Genomic DNA, 16,757 nt, shown 5'->3' with positions numbered 1-16,757 from the left:
ATGACCTCTCACCATCTTGGGCACATATGCATGCGTCTTTCTGATTATATATACGTGGACCTCTACGTGTGTTGCAAACATTCACATTTTGATTGCCTCCATGATGGTTGTTGCAGTTAAGGGCACAATTGGTCTAAACCTAAGTGCTGGTTCCCTTAAAATGATTTGCTAAAAAGGCAAGCACCTCAGATAGAGGTCTGTCTGCTGACAGTATGGGGTGTTCGTCATTTGCTACGAGGATCTCTAGTGTCTTCATAGCTGTTAAATGAGAACACTGCTGCATAAATACACTTGTCACAACTGTTTGAAATCAGAATTGTCTTTTATGGCACTCCCTAAATGAAAAGAAATACTGATTCAGCTTACCAGTGTTTTCCTTACATAATCCCAAGACATAAAACAGGTTGGTGGGATTGGATTCCAAACATAATCAAGCTGGGCTTGTTGTGAAATGCTTTTGTTTTCTTTAAAACACTCCATGCTGAAACTGGAAGTAAAAATGATTGATGTAGGGGGAATGTATCAAATTTGAATTTTGCAAATTCCTGTTTAGTTTCTTGCAAACTGCTTTTGTCTAATCATATTTGATCTCAAGGATAATTTTATTTAATGTGGATTAGGTAATATGGCATATCCATCGTGATACTTCATTATTCTCTTTTTCATTTTGAATGTGACATGATATTTTCTAGTGTAAATTAAATTATTCAGCAGTCAGCTTTGAAAGAGACTGTCTTTTATAGCTCTCTAAAATGTTAGGAATAGCAAGCAAATAAAAGCCACTTGGTCCTTAAGGTTCTCAAATGCTGTCATTTGTCACTTGTAGGTTACAGCCACCACCATGGAGAGTAGACATGGTTTATTCCCTCTGATCCTGTCCTGCTTAGCTGCCTTTGTAGCACAGCTCTCCACCACCAGGAGGGGTGCAGTTTGGTACCAAAGGGAAGGATAATTGGGAGAATCAAAGTGAGGTGCAGGAGTTGAAGGGCAAGGTGTTGAAAGAGACTGATTTTCCGTCTGGGTGGGTTTGGGGCATGGTAATTTAATGCCAATGGCATTTAATGCTGAAGGCAGCCTTCTGTGGTGTGGCTTCAGGAAGGCAAGATTGGTTCCCCTTTTATTCATAGACCATGGTAAATCCAACATACTGTGATGCTGCTAGTAGTAATAGTACTACTACTAGTACTACAGCAGGAAGGGCTTTTATTCTGCCATTACTGAGCCCGAGGGGTTCAGCTTGTCAGAGTCCAGTACTCTCTGACCAGGTTCTTTTAGATATTCCACACAGATGGAGAGTGCAATGGTTAATGTAAAAGTTTACTTTGAAGATATTTGATGTTACACAGGATTTTTGATTTAGCAGTATGATGCAGCAATATACTGAAATCACAATACAAGTGTACACTTATAGAGTTCAGTCACAATACCAATGTGATTGCTATTACTGGTCTCTATAGTAGGCTCACCATCAAGATGCTGGGCGTCCCCAGTCGCTGAGAAGGAATATGTGGGTCGAAGTCAGCTCAAGCCTGTTGCTCTCTTCAAAATTCCTTTGTTAGTTGTTCAGGTTTTGTACTCTGTGTTGGGCTGAGCTACATATATGCTTCCCTCATGCTAGTGTGGCTAATCTCAGGGAGACATTCGCATTGTTTTGATCAGCTCAGGAAGAAATGTTTACACCAGTTGATCCACTCAACCGATACAGCTGCTTATCTAACACAAAGGTCATCCTCTGGTGCCCTTCGTGTTGAGAAAAAGTCAGTTCTCAGTGCAACAGCTGTGATTAACAAGTTGCATCCTGCACTATTCCTGGGCTTCATGGGCACCTTGCCCTTGCTCATCTCCTCTGAGCCTTCTCCCACTGTAGGGGTTATTGGTCAGTCACACAGCTGTAGATGAAAGCCTTATTGAGAAAGGTGTTGTGGAAAGAATAATAATACCTAAAGTCCAAAATTATTTGCAAGTAGTGAGACTCTGATGTAGTCTACAGGTTGGAAGGTGAAAGCAACAGCATGGAAACCATGGGAAGTGGGGGGGATTGGTTGGCGTTGCAGCAAGAGTGTTTTTTAGGGAGAACAACAAAATAAGTCTATCCAGCAAACTATCAAAGCAGAAGATTTTGGTAGCAATTTTGAAGGGAACAGTTAAGTGGCTTTGCAGATGTGTGGGAAACATGGGATAAGGCACGAAGGTGCTTGTTTGAAATTTAACAGGTGGATAAGGGAATGCGTTGGGTTCATATAAGCCACATGGAAATAGGAGGTGATACTGTGAATGTGACGTGATGGGTGAGTGAGTGGGGTGAGAATGGGTCATGACCATGAAGACAGGGTCACGTTTGGATGCCAGTGAAAAGGAAAGGGGACCCAGTGTGTGAAACACACAGGTGATATGATCAGAGATGATCTTTGCTAGCGTCTTCCAGTTGGACACAGGCAAGACAGAACTGCTTATGTTAGGACCAGAAGTAGGGCTGTGCCCTGATTACTGGAAAAGATGGTGATGAGAGTCTGAACAAGATTTTTTTAGTATATAGGTGAGTAAGCATAAGCAAGGGAGCCTCACAGAGATATCTTCTAGAACCTGAAGACTCTGCATGTAGAAGTTGTCTGTCAAGTTGAAGATGATATCCGGGTTACTCTCTTGAGCACGCGATGCCTGCTCTCTACCACAGTGATTGAGAAAAGATGGTAAAGGGCAAGGACACAGGCTGAAAATGCTGCAGAACAGAAATGGGGCTCTGGAGATCTAGTCACATGGACTGCTGTAGCCTGCAAGAACTCAGTTCCTCTGCCTCTTTATAGCCATTCCCAAGCTCACTGTTTAAACATAAGTAAACCCTCAACACACATTAAGATTTGTATTTAATCTAAATTTCATCAAAGCTCAGGATGAAGAGTAAGGAAATTCAGATGCTATTCCCAGCTCTGCCACTGACCTTCAGTGTCAGCATGGAAAGTCATCTCAGTAATCCCATAGGTTTCCCCTATGCAGAGACCTTTCTTATTGAGTCAATTTGTTATTAGCAAGGTAACACATAACGAACTTTCCCTCTTCTCAGAAAGCTCCTAATGTATAGGCTGCCAGTTTCCTCAGATATTCCACTGCTTCTTTTCATTCCTGGAAAAACTTAGCTCTCCCTTTCCCTCACCCCCAGCCATCCAGTCCTATGGATACCCAGGTCTATGCTTATCTTGAGGCAATTGTTGAATCCGTTTTTGATAGGCTCAGAATATCTATAGGATTTCCCTTGCTCTCAGTTTCTAGGCCTGGCCTGCGGTTATTTTTATTAATGAGCTTCAGTAATTAATGAGCTTAGTCATATACACAAAGCAGTGTAATCTACCCAAACCTTAGTAGTGTTCTTTACTATTGCAGTTTGACTGTGTCCCATCAAGTAAGTCAGGGGCATAGTATTTTCCCAGGTCTACCTTGAAGACTGGCTGGTGCATAAAGCTTTTTATTGCCAAATGCAATGTACTTTTGATGGTGCGATGTATGCAAGTATTATTTCATACAGTCCAAATGCCTGGACACTCATGTTTCAAAACTGCTGAAAGTTGTTATGAGAAGAAAAATCTCTCAGGTGGGTTCTTCTCATGAAGCTGTAGCTCCAAAGCTGAGGTTGGAAGATGTCTCCAATTTCTCACACCCATCAAGTAAGTCAGGGGCATAGTATTTTCCCAGGTCTACCTTGAAGACTGGCTGGTGCATAAAGCTTTTTATTGCCAAATGCAATGTACTTTTGATGGTGTGATGTATGCAAGTATTATTTCATACAGTCCAAATGCCTGGACACTCATGTTTCAAAACTGCTGAAAGTTGTTATGAGAAGAAAAATCTCTCAGGTGGGTTCTTCTCATGAAGCTGTAGCTCCAAAGCTGAGGTTGGAAGATGTCTCCAATTTCTCACACATGACTTGCCTATAAAAATCAGATTTTTTTTTTTTTTTAAGCTTTCTTTGAAGCATTGTTATTTGACCACATCTAAAAGCAGGATGTAGGTAGGATGCACTGATGTCTAGGTTTTACTCATTGCTTGATGTCAAACGGGTCATCGAAGTCATTATGGGGTTTTTCCCTTCAGGTCAGGCTGGCAGAGATATTTGGACACATGGTTCTGTTTTGGGGGTTTTTTGGGTTTTTTTTTTTTTTTTTTTTTTTTTTTTTTTTTTTTTCCCCAGTTCTGACATTGGTTTGGTCTACCTACTATAATGCTCTGGGATTTTAGTTACTGAATACTGCAGAGGCCTGGGGCTTTAGGATACCCCTCACTGCTCCTGCTCTTCCTGTGGTACTATCAGTTGTGGTTTCTGAGATTGCTCAGCAGATTTTAGGCTTTTTTTTGCAGGATATTCAGCAGTGTATGTCCTGGGAATCTACAGATTAGTGAAGCAGATGTTCTGCAGCTCTCTCTCTGAAAAAATGTCCTCCAGCTGCATGTGACTGTGGAGTCTGGACTCAGTGAACTAGGGCAGACTCTCCCAGACCTGCATTCCTAAAAGTGCAAGGAACAAAGATGAAAGCAAAAAGCTTTTATGTGACCCTTTTCTTAGTAGTAGTAGACAGTCCTAGCCCTGCAGTACGTAACCTTTTCTTGCCTGATCAAGAAATCCATACGTTTGGGGGAGGATGTGGCTTTGCACCTCCATCCATAGGGTAAAGCAGTTGTTGAAGCATGAAGAATTTGCATTGGTATCTGAGATGAGGTTGGGAAGACAACTGAAACCTGTATGAGGACAAGAGTAAATGGTTCCTTTTTACTTTAACGTTTCCATAGTCTCATGCTGAATAACTGCCATCTTGCTGAGAACTTCTGGTACTGCTGATAAGTCCACCAAGTACAACAAAGAAACTGTATACCTCTCAGTAGGAGAAGTCTGAGGTGGGAGAAGTGCTGGAAATCTGCCACTTCATTGCTGTGGAGAGTCTTGCTTTTCATAATCCAATCTGAATTCTGCTGTATAGGTTTTTGAATCCTGCATCTTTGCAGTGGTGTGTTTTGCAAGTGAATTTAGAGCACTGCATACACTCCACCTTACAGTTACCTTCTTACAGTAAGAACTTTTGCAATGATCTCTGTATAAATCAAGGGTTTGCTTTTGAGCCATACATGAAGGGAGAATGAACTCCCTGCATCACTTCCTCATTCTGCTTGCCTGATTCCTCTGTGCAGCATGATCCCATTGCTGGTAATCATTAGTCACAAAACAGATGTGCTGTAAACCTACCTTTTTGTATAGGCGTAATTTGTGGATAACTGTAGCTCTTCTTTTTGAATCTATAAATTATTTAAGTTGATTCAGAGTATGCGTGCTAGCTCCTGTGTAAATTACATGTAATATTATTGGTTTCCTGCAATCATATTGATTCTAACAGAAATGGAATAGAGATATTTGAATGCAGAATGAAGGTTATGGAAGAAATAATGTAAAATACATGCATGTGCATGTGTTTGAGATTCCTGACAGCTTAGCACCATGTACATGAAATAATATTTTTGCAGGTTGGCTAGTTGTTACTTTTTTGTAATGATTTTAAGATAAAGCAAATATGGACATCAGCCTTTAATCCAATTTTGCCATATGTTTCTTCACAGCTTCCTGTTATGGGAGGAGCCTTTATGGACTCACCCAACGAGGACTTTAGTACAGAGTACTCCTTGTTTAACTCATCAGCCAACGTCCATGCAGCTTCTTCCATGCAGAATCCTCCAGAAGAGACGTCCCGTTCTTCAAATGATGCCATATTATTATGGATTGCAATAATTGCAACGATTGGAAATATCGTGGTTGTGGGAGTGGTGTATGCCTTCACCTTCTAGGATGACTGACACTCTGACCACGGGAGGTGAAGATAACTGCAACAGTATTTGTCGTGTGTATGTATGTGTGTGTGTATATATACATGTATATCTATATAAATACATATAAGTAGGGACTTTGTTGATTAAGTGCTGCCACAGTCATGGAAATGAAATGCAAAATAATTACCTTGAATCTTGATGGTAGAAGGCTTGGTTGCAATTGCAAATTGTATGGAGGTGAGAGCTTTAATCATGAACAGAGCCAGTCCATGCTTTGTATAGAAGTGTAATGAAAGAGAGGCCAGTGTGGGAATGGTAAATACAAAAAAGAAGTGAGATTTATACAGAAAGTCCTTATTTTCTACTGTTTAGATTTTTCTAGCAGCTTTTCTGGTGTTGTCAGCTTTTTTGTGTGTTTTTTTACTGTGCTTTTGATGGGATAACGCTCTATGAAATTGCTCTATATTTTTTGCTGGACATCTTAGTTTTCCAGATGGAGTAATGGTAGTCTTTGGCTCGGTTCTGATAGAGTACAAGTTCATCGTGTGTGAATCTAGAGCACGTGCATACACTCAACTGTGTTCAAAGTTGTGAGTCTTAAAGCTGTGGCAGGCAGGTACATATTGTCTGACACCTGCCTTTTAATATCAATTACTAGATATGAATTGATGCTAAACGTGTCTGCTGTTTCCAGGAGGAGGCACAGCTATTGCAAGGTATGACTGTCTGCTGGCCATCTGCACTCCAGAAGCTGGAGTGTTAAACAGAGCAGCTCCCAGTTCTGTCTAGGGGTAATGGATTGCAATGATAACAGTGGTCCCCAGGGGTGTCCCTTCCAGGAAATAAAGGCCAAATACCATGCTTTTCACCTCCTTATATTGTAATCTAGATTTCTCACAGAAGCTATATACTTCCATAAGCATATTGGTGAATCAAAGGAATGTGGGGAAATTGTAAAGCTTAATTAACTGCAAGTAATGTCTAGGAGAAGAATACAGTTGAAAGGAAGATTAGACACTTTTACTGTCATGAGGAAGTGAGTGCAAGGATCAGGTAGGTGCTGAGGTATAAACATCATTAAAGTATGATAATTGACAGATTTGCAAATGCTTAAATACTAATATGTCTCTCTGGGTTCTGATGAGGCTCCTGGAATTGATTTTTATATAGCCTACTTTTGGTAACAACTCCAATTAGTCATTTGGATTTGTACTATCGAGGGACAGTGTTTTCATTGTATTAATCCCATAGAGCTCTTAAAAAGGAAACTGCTTATTTTCAAAATGGGCTCTAGCCTTTCTTACCTCAGAGACTATAAAATCTTTATGGAAGAAAAAGATCACCTCTGTTGGAAATCTCCCTCTTCCCCTTTAAAAAAAACAAACAAAAGTAAATAAAGTATCTGAACTTTGAGAGGGTAGCAGATAAACTCCTTCTCTGAGTCTGCATGTACTGTATAGGTCTCCTGTCTCATGCAGCTACTATCCTAATTCCAGAACACCTGTCTTCAGGCACAGAGACTATTTTTGACACTTGCCTGCTACTGAGCTTAAGGCTGGACTAAGAGCTGCCAAATGTATAGAGGTTTGGGTTTTCTTCTTTTTTTCCTCTTTAAGAAGCAGTTTTCCTGCAGGGCTGGTGGGTAGTTACTTGAATTAAAGCAGCATGCCCTAAATCAGTATTTATTGTCACTATGTATATTTACTGTGTATGTTTTTTCCCCTTCTGTGAGCTGGCCTCTAAAGCTGTCCTGATTCTTTGGTAGCAATTTGCTGCCAATCAGTTGAAGAGATCCTTGAAACTGTGTGGGAGGCCACCCAGGGCCCCTTCTCTCCTCCACACCTGCTTTCCTCAGCATATAGTGTGACTGTCTTTTCAAAAAGGTCACCATGACATTCTGGAGTAGACAGGGTAATTGTGATTGTGCGCTCCTCCACTGGATGGGGATCATGGAACAGGATGCAAGCACAGCTAGCAGGAGGGAGAAAATTAAGTTATTCAGAGGATAAGAAAACCAATGACAGCTCACAGGAGGTACAGAGCCCCTATGCATTTGGTTATTTCCTTGTTTCGATGCATTATTTTGTGAAGGTGGCTGAGGTCAGAAGAGGTCTGCACTCTGCACTGGGGAAAAGTTTGAGAAGCACAGTTCTGGAAGATGAGCAGCACAGAAAGCAAATCTTGTCTGATAAAAATAGCTAATCTCAAGAATAATATAAAAAGAGTAATTTTCACTACCCTATTTGATGTGCAAACATGTAGGACCATGCGAATATTAATGCACTGTCTCCACAATGTTCAGATACTCCATTGCCCTGGTAGTTGTATCAATTACTCATGGACTTTTCTTCAGTGTTTCAAGAGGCTGTCTATTTATGGCAGATCTTGTGAGCACTGTTTTTGCATGGAGCAGAACAAAATATTTTCACCATGAGTAAAACCAGTTTGACAATATGGTAATTACCCAACGGGATTATTCTACTACTTAATGAATTTGCCAGTAGAGTGCTCTCTTTAAATTACCCAGAATATTAATCTAAGTGCAATTAGCAATGTTTGCATTTCTCTCCCAAAGCACTGGACCAAATTCTTCACCCATGAAGAACAGTGTTTGAGAGGGAACAGCAAAGAACCTCCCTTCTGCTAATGAAAATGAGTGTGACACATTCATGTTGCTTTTCCTAAAGTAAGTGTCCTGCTTTCATGTGAAATTGATAGTAATTGCAGGACTGCTGGAAAACAACAAGTTCTGCCTCCCTCATCCAGATCATCCTCATACATGTTTTCATCATTAGAGGTTGAGATGTCAAGAAGGCCCAGACAGAACTTTAATTAAAGTAATTGGTCTGACAGGGTGACGTGGAAAACAGGGTGCAAGCAGCAAGCACAAGCATTTGCTGTCTCACAGTTGAAGGCACTAACTATGCAGTTTTTCCTGTTAATATTTTTAGGATGCAAGTATATTATTGCATGCAAGAGTCTATACAGTGTATTGTCAGGTATATTAAAGATGAGATTCTACGTCCCTAAACTGCAGCAGACAAAGCTGGTTCAAACTGATCTGCTTTGAGACTGGTAACATGCTTAGCAATGGGCTGTGCAGTTATGATATGGCCTTCTTTCTGACACACTACGAACACTTCTGTCTTTTGGGAGGTAAGGGAAGGTTTAAATTCAATCACTGCAAATGAGACCCATCCATCATTAAGAAAGTTCATAGAAGCAACAGCAGGGAGTGGAGAAGGAAATGAAGGGCAGAAATTTCACAGGCATGGTCTTGGGAAATGTGTTACCGCTTCTTTGTGCAGGTATATGTTATGCCCTGAACTTTTCCTTGGAACCAGGCAGTTGGAAAGCTTCTGTCACTCACTCAGGGGTGATGAGGCCCAAGAACATTCCCCAAAGCTTTCCTCTGAAGCTGTTTTGCAAATCAGAAGAGGCTTCTGTACTTTGTTAAGCATTTTATGCATCAGCATCAGAGCAGAATTCCACTTGCACATGCATATCTGTAAATAAAAGCACCCAACACCGATAACTCTTATATGATACTGAGCTGAGTTTGTTCTGTAGTAGACAAAGCAAATACTTTGTGTGCAGTATTAGACCCCTAATATGTTGGAAACATCATCTAACAAACACAAGCAATACTGCCTGTGCTCTGCAAAGTTACTAATGAGTTGTGGGAAGCAGGGGGACAAACTGGATGCCCTGATGTGTCCTTCCTAGCCATGGCCTCTAGGGATCTATGACAACATATTAAAAAAATCAAACTGTCTCTTAAGAATCTTTTTCCTCTAAGCAGCCAGCAGCTAGACTATGCAGCTGTGTGGCCATCACAGCAAAGAAGCTGAACAGTTATGGAGGTAGCTACAAAGGCACATTAGATAGGAGAACCGAACAGGCAGACCCACAGAGCCAATCCTGTTATGCTTCATCTCCAGGGCTAGGGGGTTTGCCCTTATTACCACCATTAATATGCTCTTAAAATAAAATGAGGATGTATTTCCATGCCAACATGTTTGCAAAACTGAACAAAAGATTTTGAAACTGATGAAACAACAGCAGCAGAGACTCATCTGCTATAAATAATATGTTTAGCCATTTAACTGGGAAAGTGAGCTGATAGTTACCTCAGAAATAATGAGCCCTCCCTCTCCAAAATCCTTGTTTGCAGTGGGACTTGAGGGCATTCAGCATCCCACCAAATTGCTGAGCAGTCTGTTATGACAAGTCCCAGATCAAGAGAGGTTAGAGCCAGCTAGCTATTATAGTCTTATCCCATACATCCATTTCAGTTAAAAGGAAAATTCTCCCTTGTGTCTGAGAGTAAGCCAAATCAGGAATCTTTAGTCTACAGGTTGTTATGTATTTTGTCAATTATTAAAAGCTTTCTTTTTACTATTCTGGTTCTTAATAACCATTCACATTTCTCTGCAGGCTGCTGAGAGTTATTAATTTCACATAGCTCTGCGCTTTCATATCATGTAATTTTACTGGGTTTCCTGTGGCTAATCACGGAGCAGAATCTGGAAAATTATTCCTTTTAAGGATGATTTCTATTATTAAGAGAAACAGGCCAGAAATCAAAATCCCAGATCAGAATGCTTTTATGCTTTTAAAGCTTTCAGAGCTCTGAAGAAGGGGATTTCATCTGGTTAATTCTCAGAAAGAAGAAGGGCAGCCAGGTCTCTGATGATAATGTCAGACATCAGGGTTCTGACAAGCAGAGCTTAGCGTTTCATTAACTCCTATTCTGCCCTTGTGAGCCCTGCTGACTTTCTGGGCACACAGTCTGAGCTGAATTTAAGCCAACTATCAGGTACAGCATGTCCTTCTTCATCTTACAGCTTGCTAATCCTCAGGAAAACAAGTGTTTATTCCATTAGCAGAAGAAGAGCCAGAGCTCAATATTCTATTAGGTATATTTTTATCGGTCAGTCATCATAAGATAAAGATAGGGACAGTTTAACATGTGGTTGGCCCTTTGCGCCTGACCTGGGAACATCCTAAACAGATCAAAACATCCTAAGTCCTTCATCTTAAAAGCTCCCACCGCCCTTTGTCTGACACTGACTTTTCATGTTTCCTTATACAGTCCCTCTTTGCCTTACCTTTTTGCCTTTCCAACTCAAGATGGAGAAAGTGAAGTCACCACTAAACTCTTCTGTGGATACGTGAAGAACTCGTACCAGGCAGGGACCAACCATCTGCTGTTTTCCTTTTCGGTGCTTCAGGCACAAAGTAGAAGGGAAGAGTCTAAATGTCTGGCCAGAAATCTCTGGGGGAATACACATCTTTGCAGAACAAAATGCTTGGCAATTTTATCTCATTCTGTCCTGTACCAGGGTGTTTACACCAAGACAACCTGGCCAGACCTGCACAGATAGAAAAATAATTTTAGATAATTGTCTTCATGTCATCTGGCCAAAGTGAAGTCAATACAAACTTTATGGGCTTATATGACAGATCAGCCATCTAAACAGAACTGAAAACAGTCTTTGGGCTGTATAGTACAACAGGCCAACCTGAATTAAGTGACACTACTTTCTACTGGTTTATTTGGTGAAAACAAAAAAAAAAAAAAAGAAAGAAAAATCCCCCAAACCTCTGAATACCTTGGCACCTTTTACTCTTTTTTTTTTTCCCCCCCTCCCTCTCTCGTGCTTCTTTCTAGATCCTACTTTTTTCAGTAACCTGTTTTGGGAAATACTGCAGCACAGACAGGAAAAGGAAGAAAACTGGTAATACAAACCTGTGACACATCTAATTGTCTCACTGTATTGCAAATTCATTCTCAAAAGCCAGGCTTTTCCAAGTGTCATAGGTAGACCTGAGCTGCTGGTATCAAGGCAAATGCTGTTTTGTATGAGCACAACTGGTGTTTTCTTTTTGGGAAGTCTTGGGAGCATTATAAATGTTCTTTTTGCTGTGCAGGCTACTAGTGAAGATTTTTTTTTTCAAGTGCAGAAAAGACTCAAAAAGCCTCCTATTTTCGTGGAATACATTCAAGACTGACCTTCCAAAACTTTACTTAGTCTCTACTTTTCTCTCTGAGAAAGCAAAACACACCTGGGTTTCTTATGCATACAATATTAACAAATCAAGTATCATTTGTAGTAGCATCATCTTATTCTTCTCTATAGCTTTGTGGCAGTAGATCTCAAAGTGGTCTGTGTTATTACCCACACTTAACAAAAGGGGGAAAACAGAGACAAGTCACTTTTCAGGCCTGTCTCAAAGGTCGATACACAGTCCTTTAGACTGAGAATGATGATTCCACTTTCCTCCCAAAGTACCTTGATGTGAACTCACATCCCTTTAAAACTCCTTGCCACCAAAATGTGTCTCTATTCCTCCATTTTATTTCTCCCCTGGTCTTCTCTGTAGTCTTTTAATTCCGTGGCATCAGAGCATGCAAGTATTTAGAAGCCAAAAATGTTCTTCTGCCCTTCTTAATCACCTCTGTTGACCTTCACAGTGATACCAAAGATCAGTAAAATAAGGTCTCTTTGTGGAGATAATCATTAGCTACCTTAGCAAACTGCAAAGTATTTTACTCAAGCAGATGAGTAAGTAAGGAGGGGCCATTAAGCTTGGTAACTGTACTATCAATAGCCATAAAACCAAATGCTACCATTCAGAAGTTCAGATTTTATAAACTGCACCAATCAGGAGCCAACATCTACCAATCTCCCCCACCCCCACCTCTCTTGTTATTCTTAGCAAATCAGGATCAGTGGTAATATAGTTGGGGCAGGAAAAGGGGAGTTAAGGTGGGTACCAAGAAGTACCACATACAAGAGAATGGAAAAGTTTAGTCACTCCATGTGGTTTATAATAGGATGAGGGCCATAAAACCCTAGCCTAGTCAGTCAAGAAAAATGACCACAATTTAGAAAAAAAAGACTTTTTTCAGTGTGCTAAGCCATAGGTATTTCAAATCCAGGCATACCTGTTGTTCTCAGCTGCTACAGCCTGATAGCGCTTGATCATTCCTAAATCTCATTTTGAACAAAAAGAGATTTACTCTAAGGCCTTGGACAGAACTGAGAGGCACTAAAAAACCTCCCTCAGAAGTCTATGCTTATTCTGGTATTGTTGCAGGAGCTTTCTGAGCTGCAGCCGTTAAGGCTATGTTGCATTTCCTGTGGAATTTAGGCCCATTAATGAGGAATAAGATGAAATTATTACAGATCTAGGTCTAAAATTCTATTGCGTTCTGACCTTCACAGAGATGCTTAAAGTTCCCCATCATGCAAACTGCTCTGTCCAGAGGGACCTTTGCCTCCAGCTGGAGTGAACTGGATTAATAACATCTCTATAATTCTAAGGTTCGCTTTGGTAGCTCAACTTGCAGGACTAGCTCTGGGTTGCTGGGTTTTTATTTTAAATACTTCTAAGGATGTCTATGCTTTTCTAATCAAAAGGAAGAAAGATACCAGCACACTGTATTTTTTTAAATAAGAAGGTAATAAAAACAAGTCTGAATATTTTGATAGATATGCTGGTAGGGTATATAACATAGCAAATTGTTGCACTATTTTTTCTATCGTCTGAGCACATAACCTCAGAAATCTTTGTTCTTTTTCTAATGAAGGTCTCTTTCAGTTCTGAAGTTATAAAGTTTGGAAGAAGTGGGCTGCAAAACCTCAATGAAATTTTTAATTAATGTAAATAAATCCAGTTGCTTGCTTTCTGAGGTAGCCTGTAATATTTATTTTTCAGTTTTCAGTTATCTCATTGTCTCAGATACTGCCTAAAATATTCTTTTTCCAAAATGCAAACTAAATAGTGACACTTCTGGAAGTGTCTGGACTTCACTAATGATTGCAATCATTTGGAAATGACATCTTCTTTCAGCTCATGTAAAACACAGGCTTACAGGAGTCCTTTAATATATGCTGTTATTTTTATTAATTATCTCCAACAATTTATTCTCTTGCTCTTTCTCTCTGCTATTTCTTCTTGTACACTAACAGGTTTGCAGGGCTTCTCTGTATTGTTTTTTTAGTATAGGGGGTCGTTTATTAAAAAAAAATCCTTTACTGTTGTAATGATTGTTCTTGAAATGTGGATCTCTATCTGTGAAAAGGAAAATGACTTAAATAATACCCTCTGTTTTCTCTAAGTTCATTGTATTTAGCAAGTTTAGTTAGCAGAAGTGTATTCTTTTAAGCTCCTGTTATATTCTTTTCAACTTACTCACTTTTCACTACATATGTACTTAATACTGGTTCATTCTTTTACTATGGTGAAAATGACAAGTTTTGTTAACATCAGATGGAAATTGTGTTTTTGGATAAATTTCTTCAAATTGATGGCTGCGTGTGATTTTCCTTTTATTCTCAGCTTACTTGACAGTATTTAGAAGTCTGTAAATGTATCTATTTAATTATTACCTCTGGTGACATACTGACACAATTTGTTGCAGTTTACAAATCTTCATGACTTGTCAGCCGTTGGGAACCATCTCCATTAAACATACGGCACAAACAAAAGACTGTGGGTTTTTCTACAGAAATAGGTTAACCCACTCTCAAAGTCCAAGAAGTGTCTCAGCACATTCTGGAGCCAAAAACAGAGTCTCAGCTTCTTCAAACTTCAGCTCAGAAGTCCTCGTGGCACTAACCCTTCTGGGAGTCGTTGCCCTCTCCCAGTTCACTCCTCAGTTTAATGTGACCATACTGCCTTGTGGTGCAGCATGGACATTTTTGTGATTGTGTCCCAAAACTGTCCTGGGGCAGCCATTCAAAGGGCAATTGGGGATTCAAGGTGAACATCAGTGCATGCTGTAAGGTGTGCAGCGAGCTCCATAAACGCAGAGGGTGGCAAGAGAAAGGAAGGAGAACATTTGGCTGGCCTGATGTAAGGTGCCATCGATACAGCACATAGATTATCATCTGCTTTATGATTCCCCAGTAGGGAACCCATGAGCCACATATTTTCAGATCTACTGAGGGATTCAGAGCTACTTCCTACAAAAGGAAATGCGAAGTGACTTTTCTTGTACAAGTCTAAATAAATATTTGACTTACCTGTGAATGAATCAAACTCAAAACACCACAAAGCTGCATATGGCAGTCCTGTTAGTAAGTCTGGCAAAATTTCATAAAAATCAAAGATGCGATTTGTTCTGGTCCCAATCTGTATCAGCCATAGCAACATACTCCAGAGTTTATCCCTTTCTTTATGTAACAAGGTGCAGTTGCTACACTAAATCAATATCTAATTATTACTTGCTTTTTCATTGCAGCTATGGTAATCTGGCTGCATATTGGAATCATACAGACCTAAATTTTGTTCGTTTTAAAATTCTGTAGAATAATTAGAGATGAGAATAATTTAGAAAAAGAAGATAATGTTCTGTTGAACAGCCAAGGAGGAAAAACATCAGCCATTTAGAGCTTTAGCTGTGTGTTGAGACTAATAAAACCAGCACAGTTTGTTGGAGATGTATTCTTGCACATCAGTATCTACATAAACAAACTGAATGCAAATATCTGCTAATGTAAATTATTTTGCAGAGAGCCTAACAGAGAACATCAGTCTTTTGGCCCAAGAGAGGCTGCCCATTAAACTGTATTTTCAACTGCCATGTTTTGCTTTGCCTAGCAGTCAGTCACATCACAGTTTTCTGTAGGATATGGAGTAATTCAAACAAAAAAATTTGGAATGACTGACTTCATTGCCTTAAATGCAGCATTTGTGAAGCTGATGAAGTATCTCTATGAATAGACCCCTCTATTCACAGAAGTGATTGTGAAAAAAGAAACACTGGAGTCAACTAGGAGCTTGCATTTCGCTTTGAAGTATGAGGTGCAGCAGTGTCTCTGAAAGGCAGTAGGCTGCGAACACTGAAGTATGAAATTGTTCCTCAGGTACAAGGCAGGTTTTGTCGCTGTGATTCAGCCTTGACCAAGGGAATTATACTAAGGAAGGCAAGCTAGCTCAGTCTGACCATTCAGTCCTTGTCCTCTTCCTGCGGCTGCCAGCAAGAGAATCAATTAATGCTGTTTTTTCTAATGGTTTTATCTTGAGCTATGCAAATATTACAGTTTACAAAGATGCAGCTTCTAATTCTGAATACATCAGATGAACTGATTCCCATTTCTCTTTCACATACTCAGATAATTCTTGCATATTAGAGGCAGGAAGGATACTCTGTTTATGTAGAGCTTTCCTTGTAGGTTCTGATTTGAATTACAATGGGTTTATGCTTGGAGATGTTAGCTGGATACAGAAGTAAGATTTATTGGTCTGTGATTTTCCCTAGTGCCACCTTAAAGGATAGGTAAAATGATTTACTAGTCTGCAGGCCTCCAGCATAGTAACCAGTTTTGAACAGAGCTGTCTTATTTTCTCAGCAGCTCAGCTGAAGCTTCTGCCAAGCCCCTGGGTTTGGCATCTTGCTACTCTTTCATTTATTATCCTGCGCTAATATCCCAGCTCTTCATCTCCAGCAATATTTATTACTTGGAAAACAAGGATTCAGGGTAGATATCCCCTCAAAATCCTCTGTGATAACAGCTGATATAAAGAAAGTACTTACGAAATATTTATTTCCCTCCCTTTCTGGTAAATCAGAAGACCCATTAATTCCAATGAAAGCTTCATGCTTTTGGCTTTTTAATAGTTTATATGACTATTCTCCAGTCTCCCTTAGCGTCTTTAGTTCCCATCTTCTGTGCAACCTTTCCTAACCATTTCTGCTTAGTGTTTGCCAGTTTGACTTTTTTTCGTCCCCATCTTCTGAAATACATCTTGATTGGAATCACCTATATCAAACTTTGACCTTGTAAGAATTTTCCTTACCTTCTTGTTTCCTTTTTAGTTCAAGGGGATGTATGATCTAGATCTTAAAGTAGTTGTCCCAGTTGCCTCACTTCTGATTGTTGGGCACTGTAGACGAAACCTTAATTTTTCCATCTTCTGTATTCTGATAGCAATACAGA

The 16,757-nt window shown here is 39.9% G+C and overlaps 1 protein-coding gene across 1 annotated transcript in view; it reads left to right on the top strand.

Annotated features, from left to right (window-relative positions):
- Positions 1-14,123, top strand: part of C5H14orf132 (chromosome 5 C14orf132 homolog) — a 47,126-nt gene extending 33,003 nt beyond the window's left edge. Inside the window, exon 2 of the mRNA XM_064512112.1 lies at positions 5,599-14,123. Coding sequence (XP_064368182.1) covers positions 5,599-5,823 — 225 coding nt within the window. The 3' untranslated portion in view covers positions 5,824-14,123. The remainder of the gene's footprint in view (positions 1-5,598) is intronic.
- The last annotated feature ends 2,634 nt before the right edge of the window (positions 14,124-16,757 follow it).

This window comes from Dromaius novaehollandiae, chromosome 5 (assembly GCF_036370855.1).
Source record: "Dromaius novaehollandiae isolate bDroNov1 chromosome 5, bDroNov1.hap1, whole genome shotgun sequence".
NCBI lineage: Eukaryota > Metazoa > Chordata > Aves > Casuariiformes > Dromaiidae > Dromaius > Dromaius novaehollandiae.
Note: the sequence above shows the minus strand (reverse complement) of the source record. Positions and strands in the feature narration are given on the sequence as shown.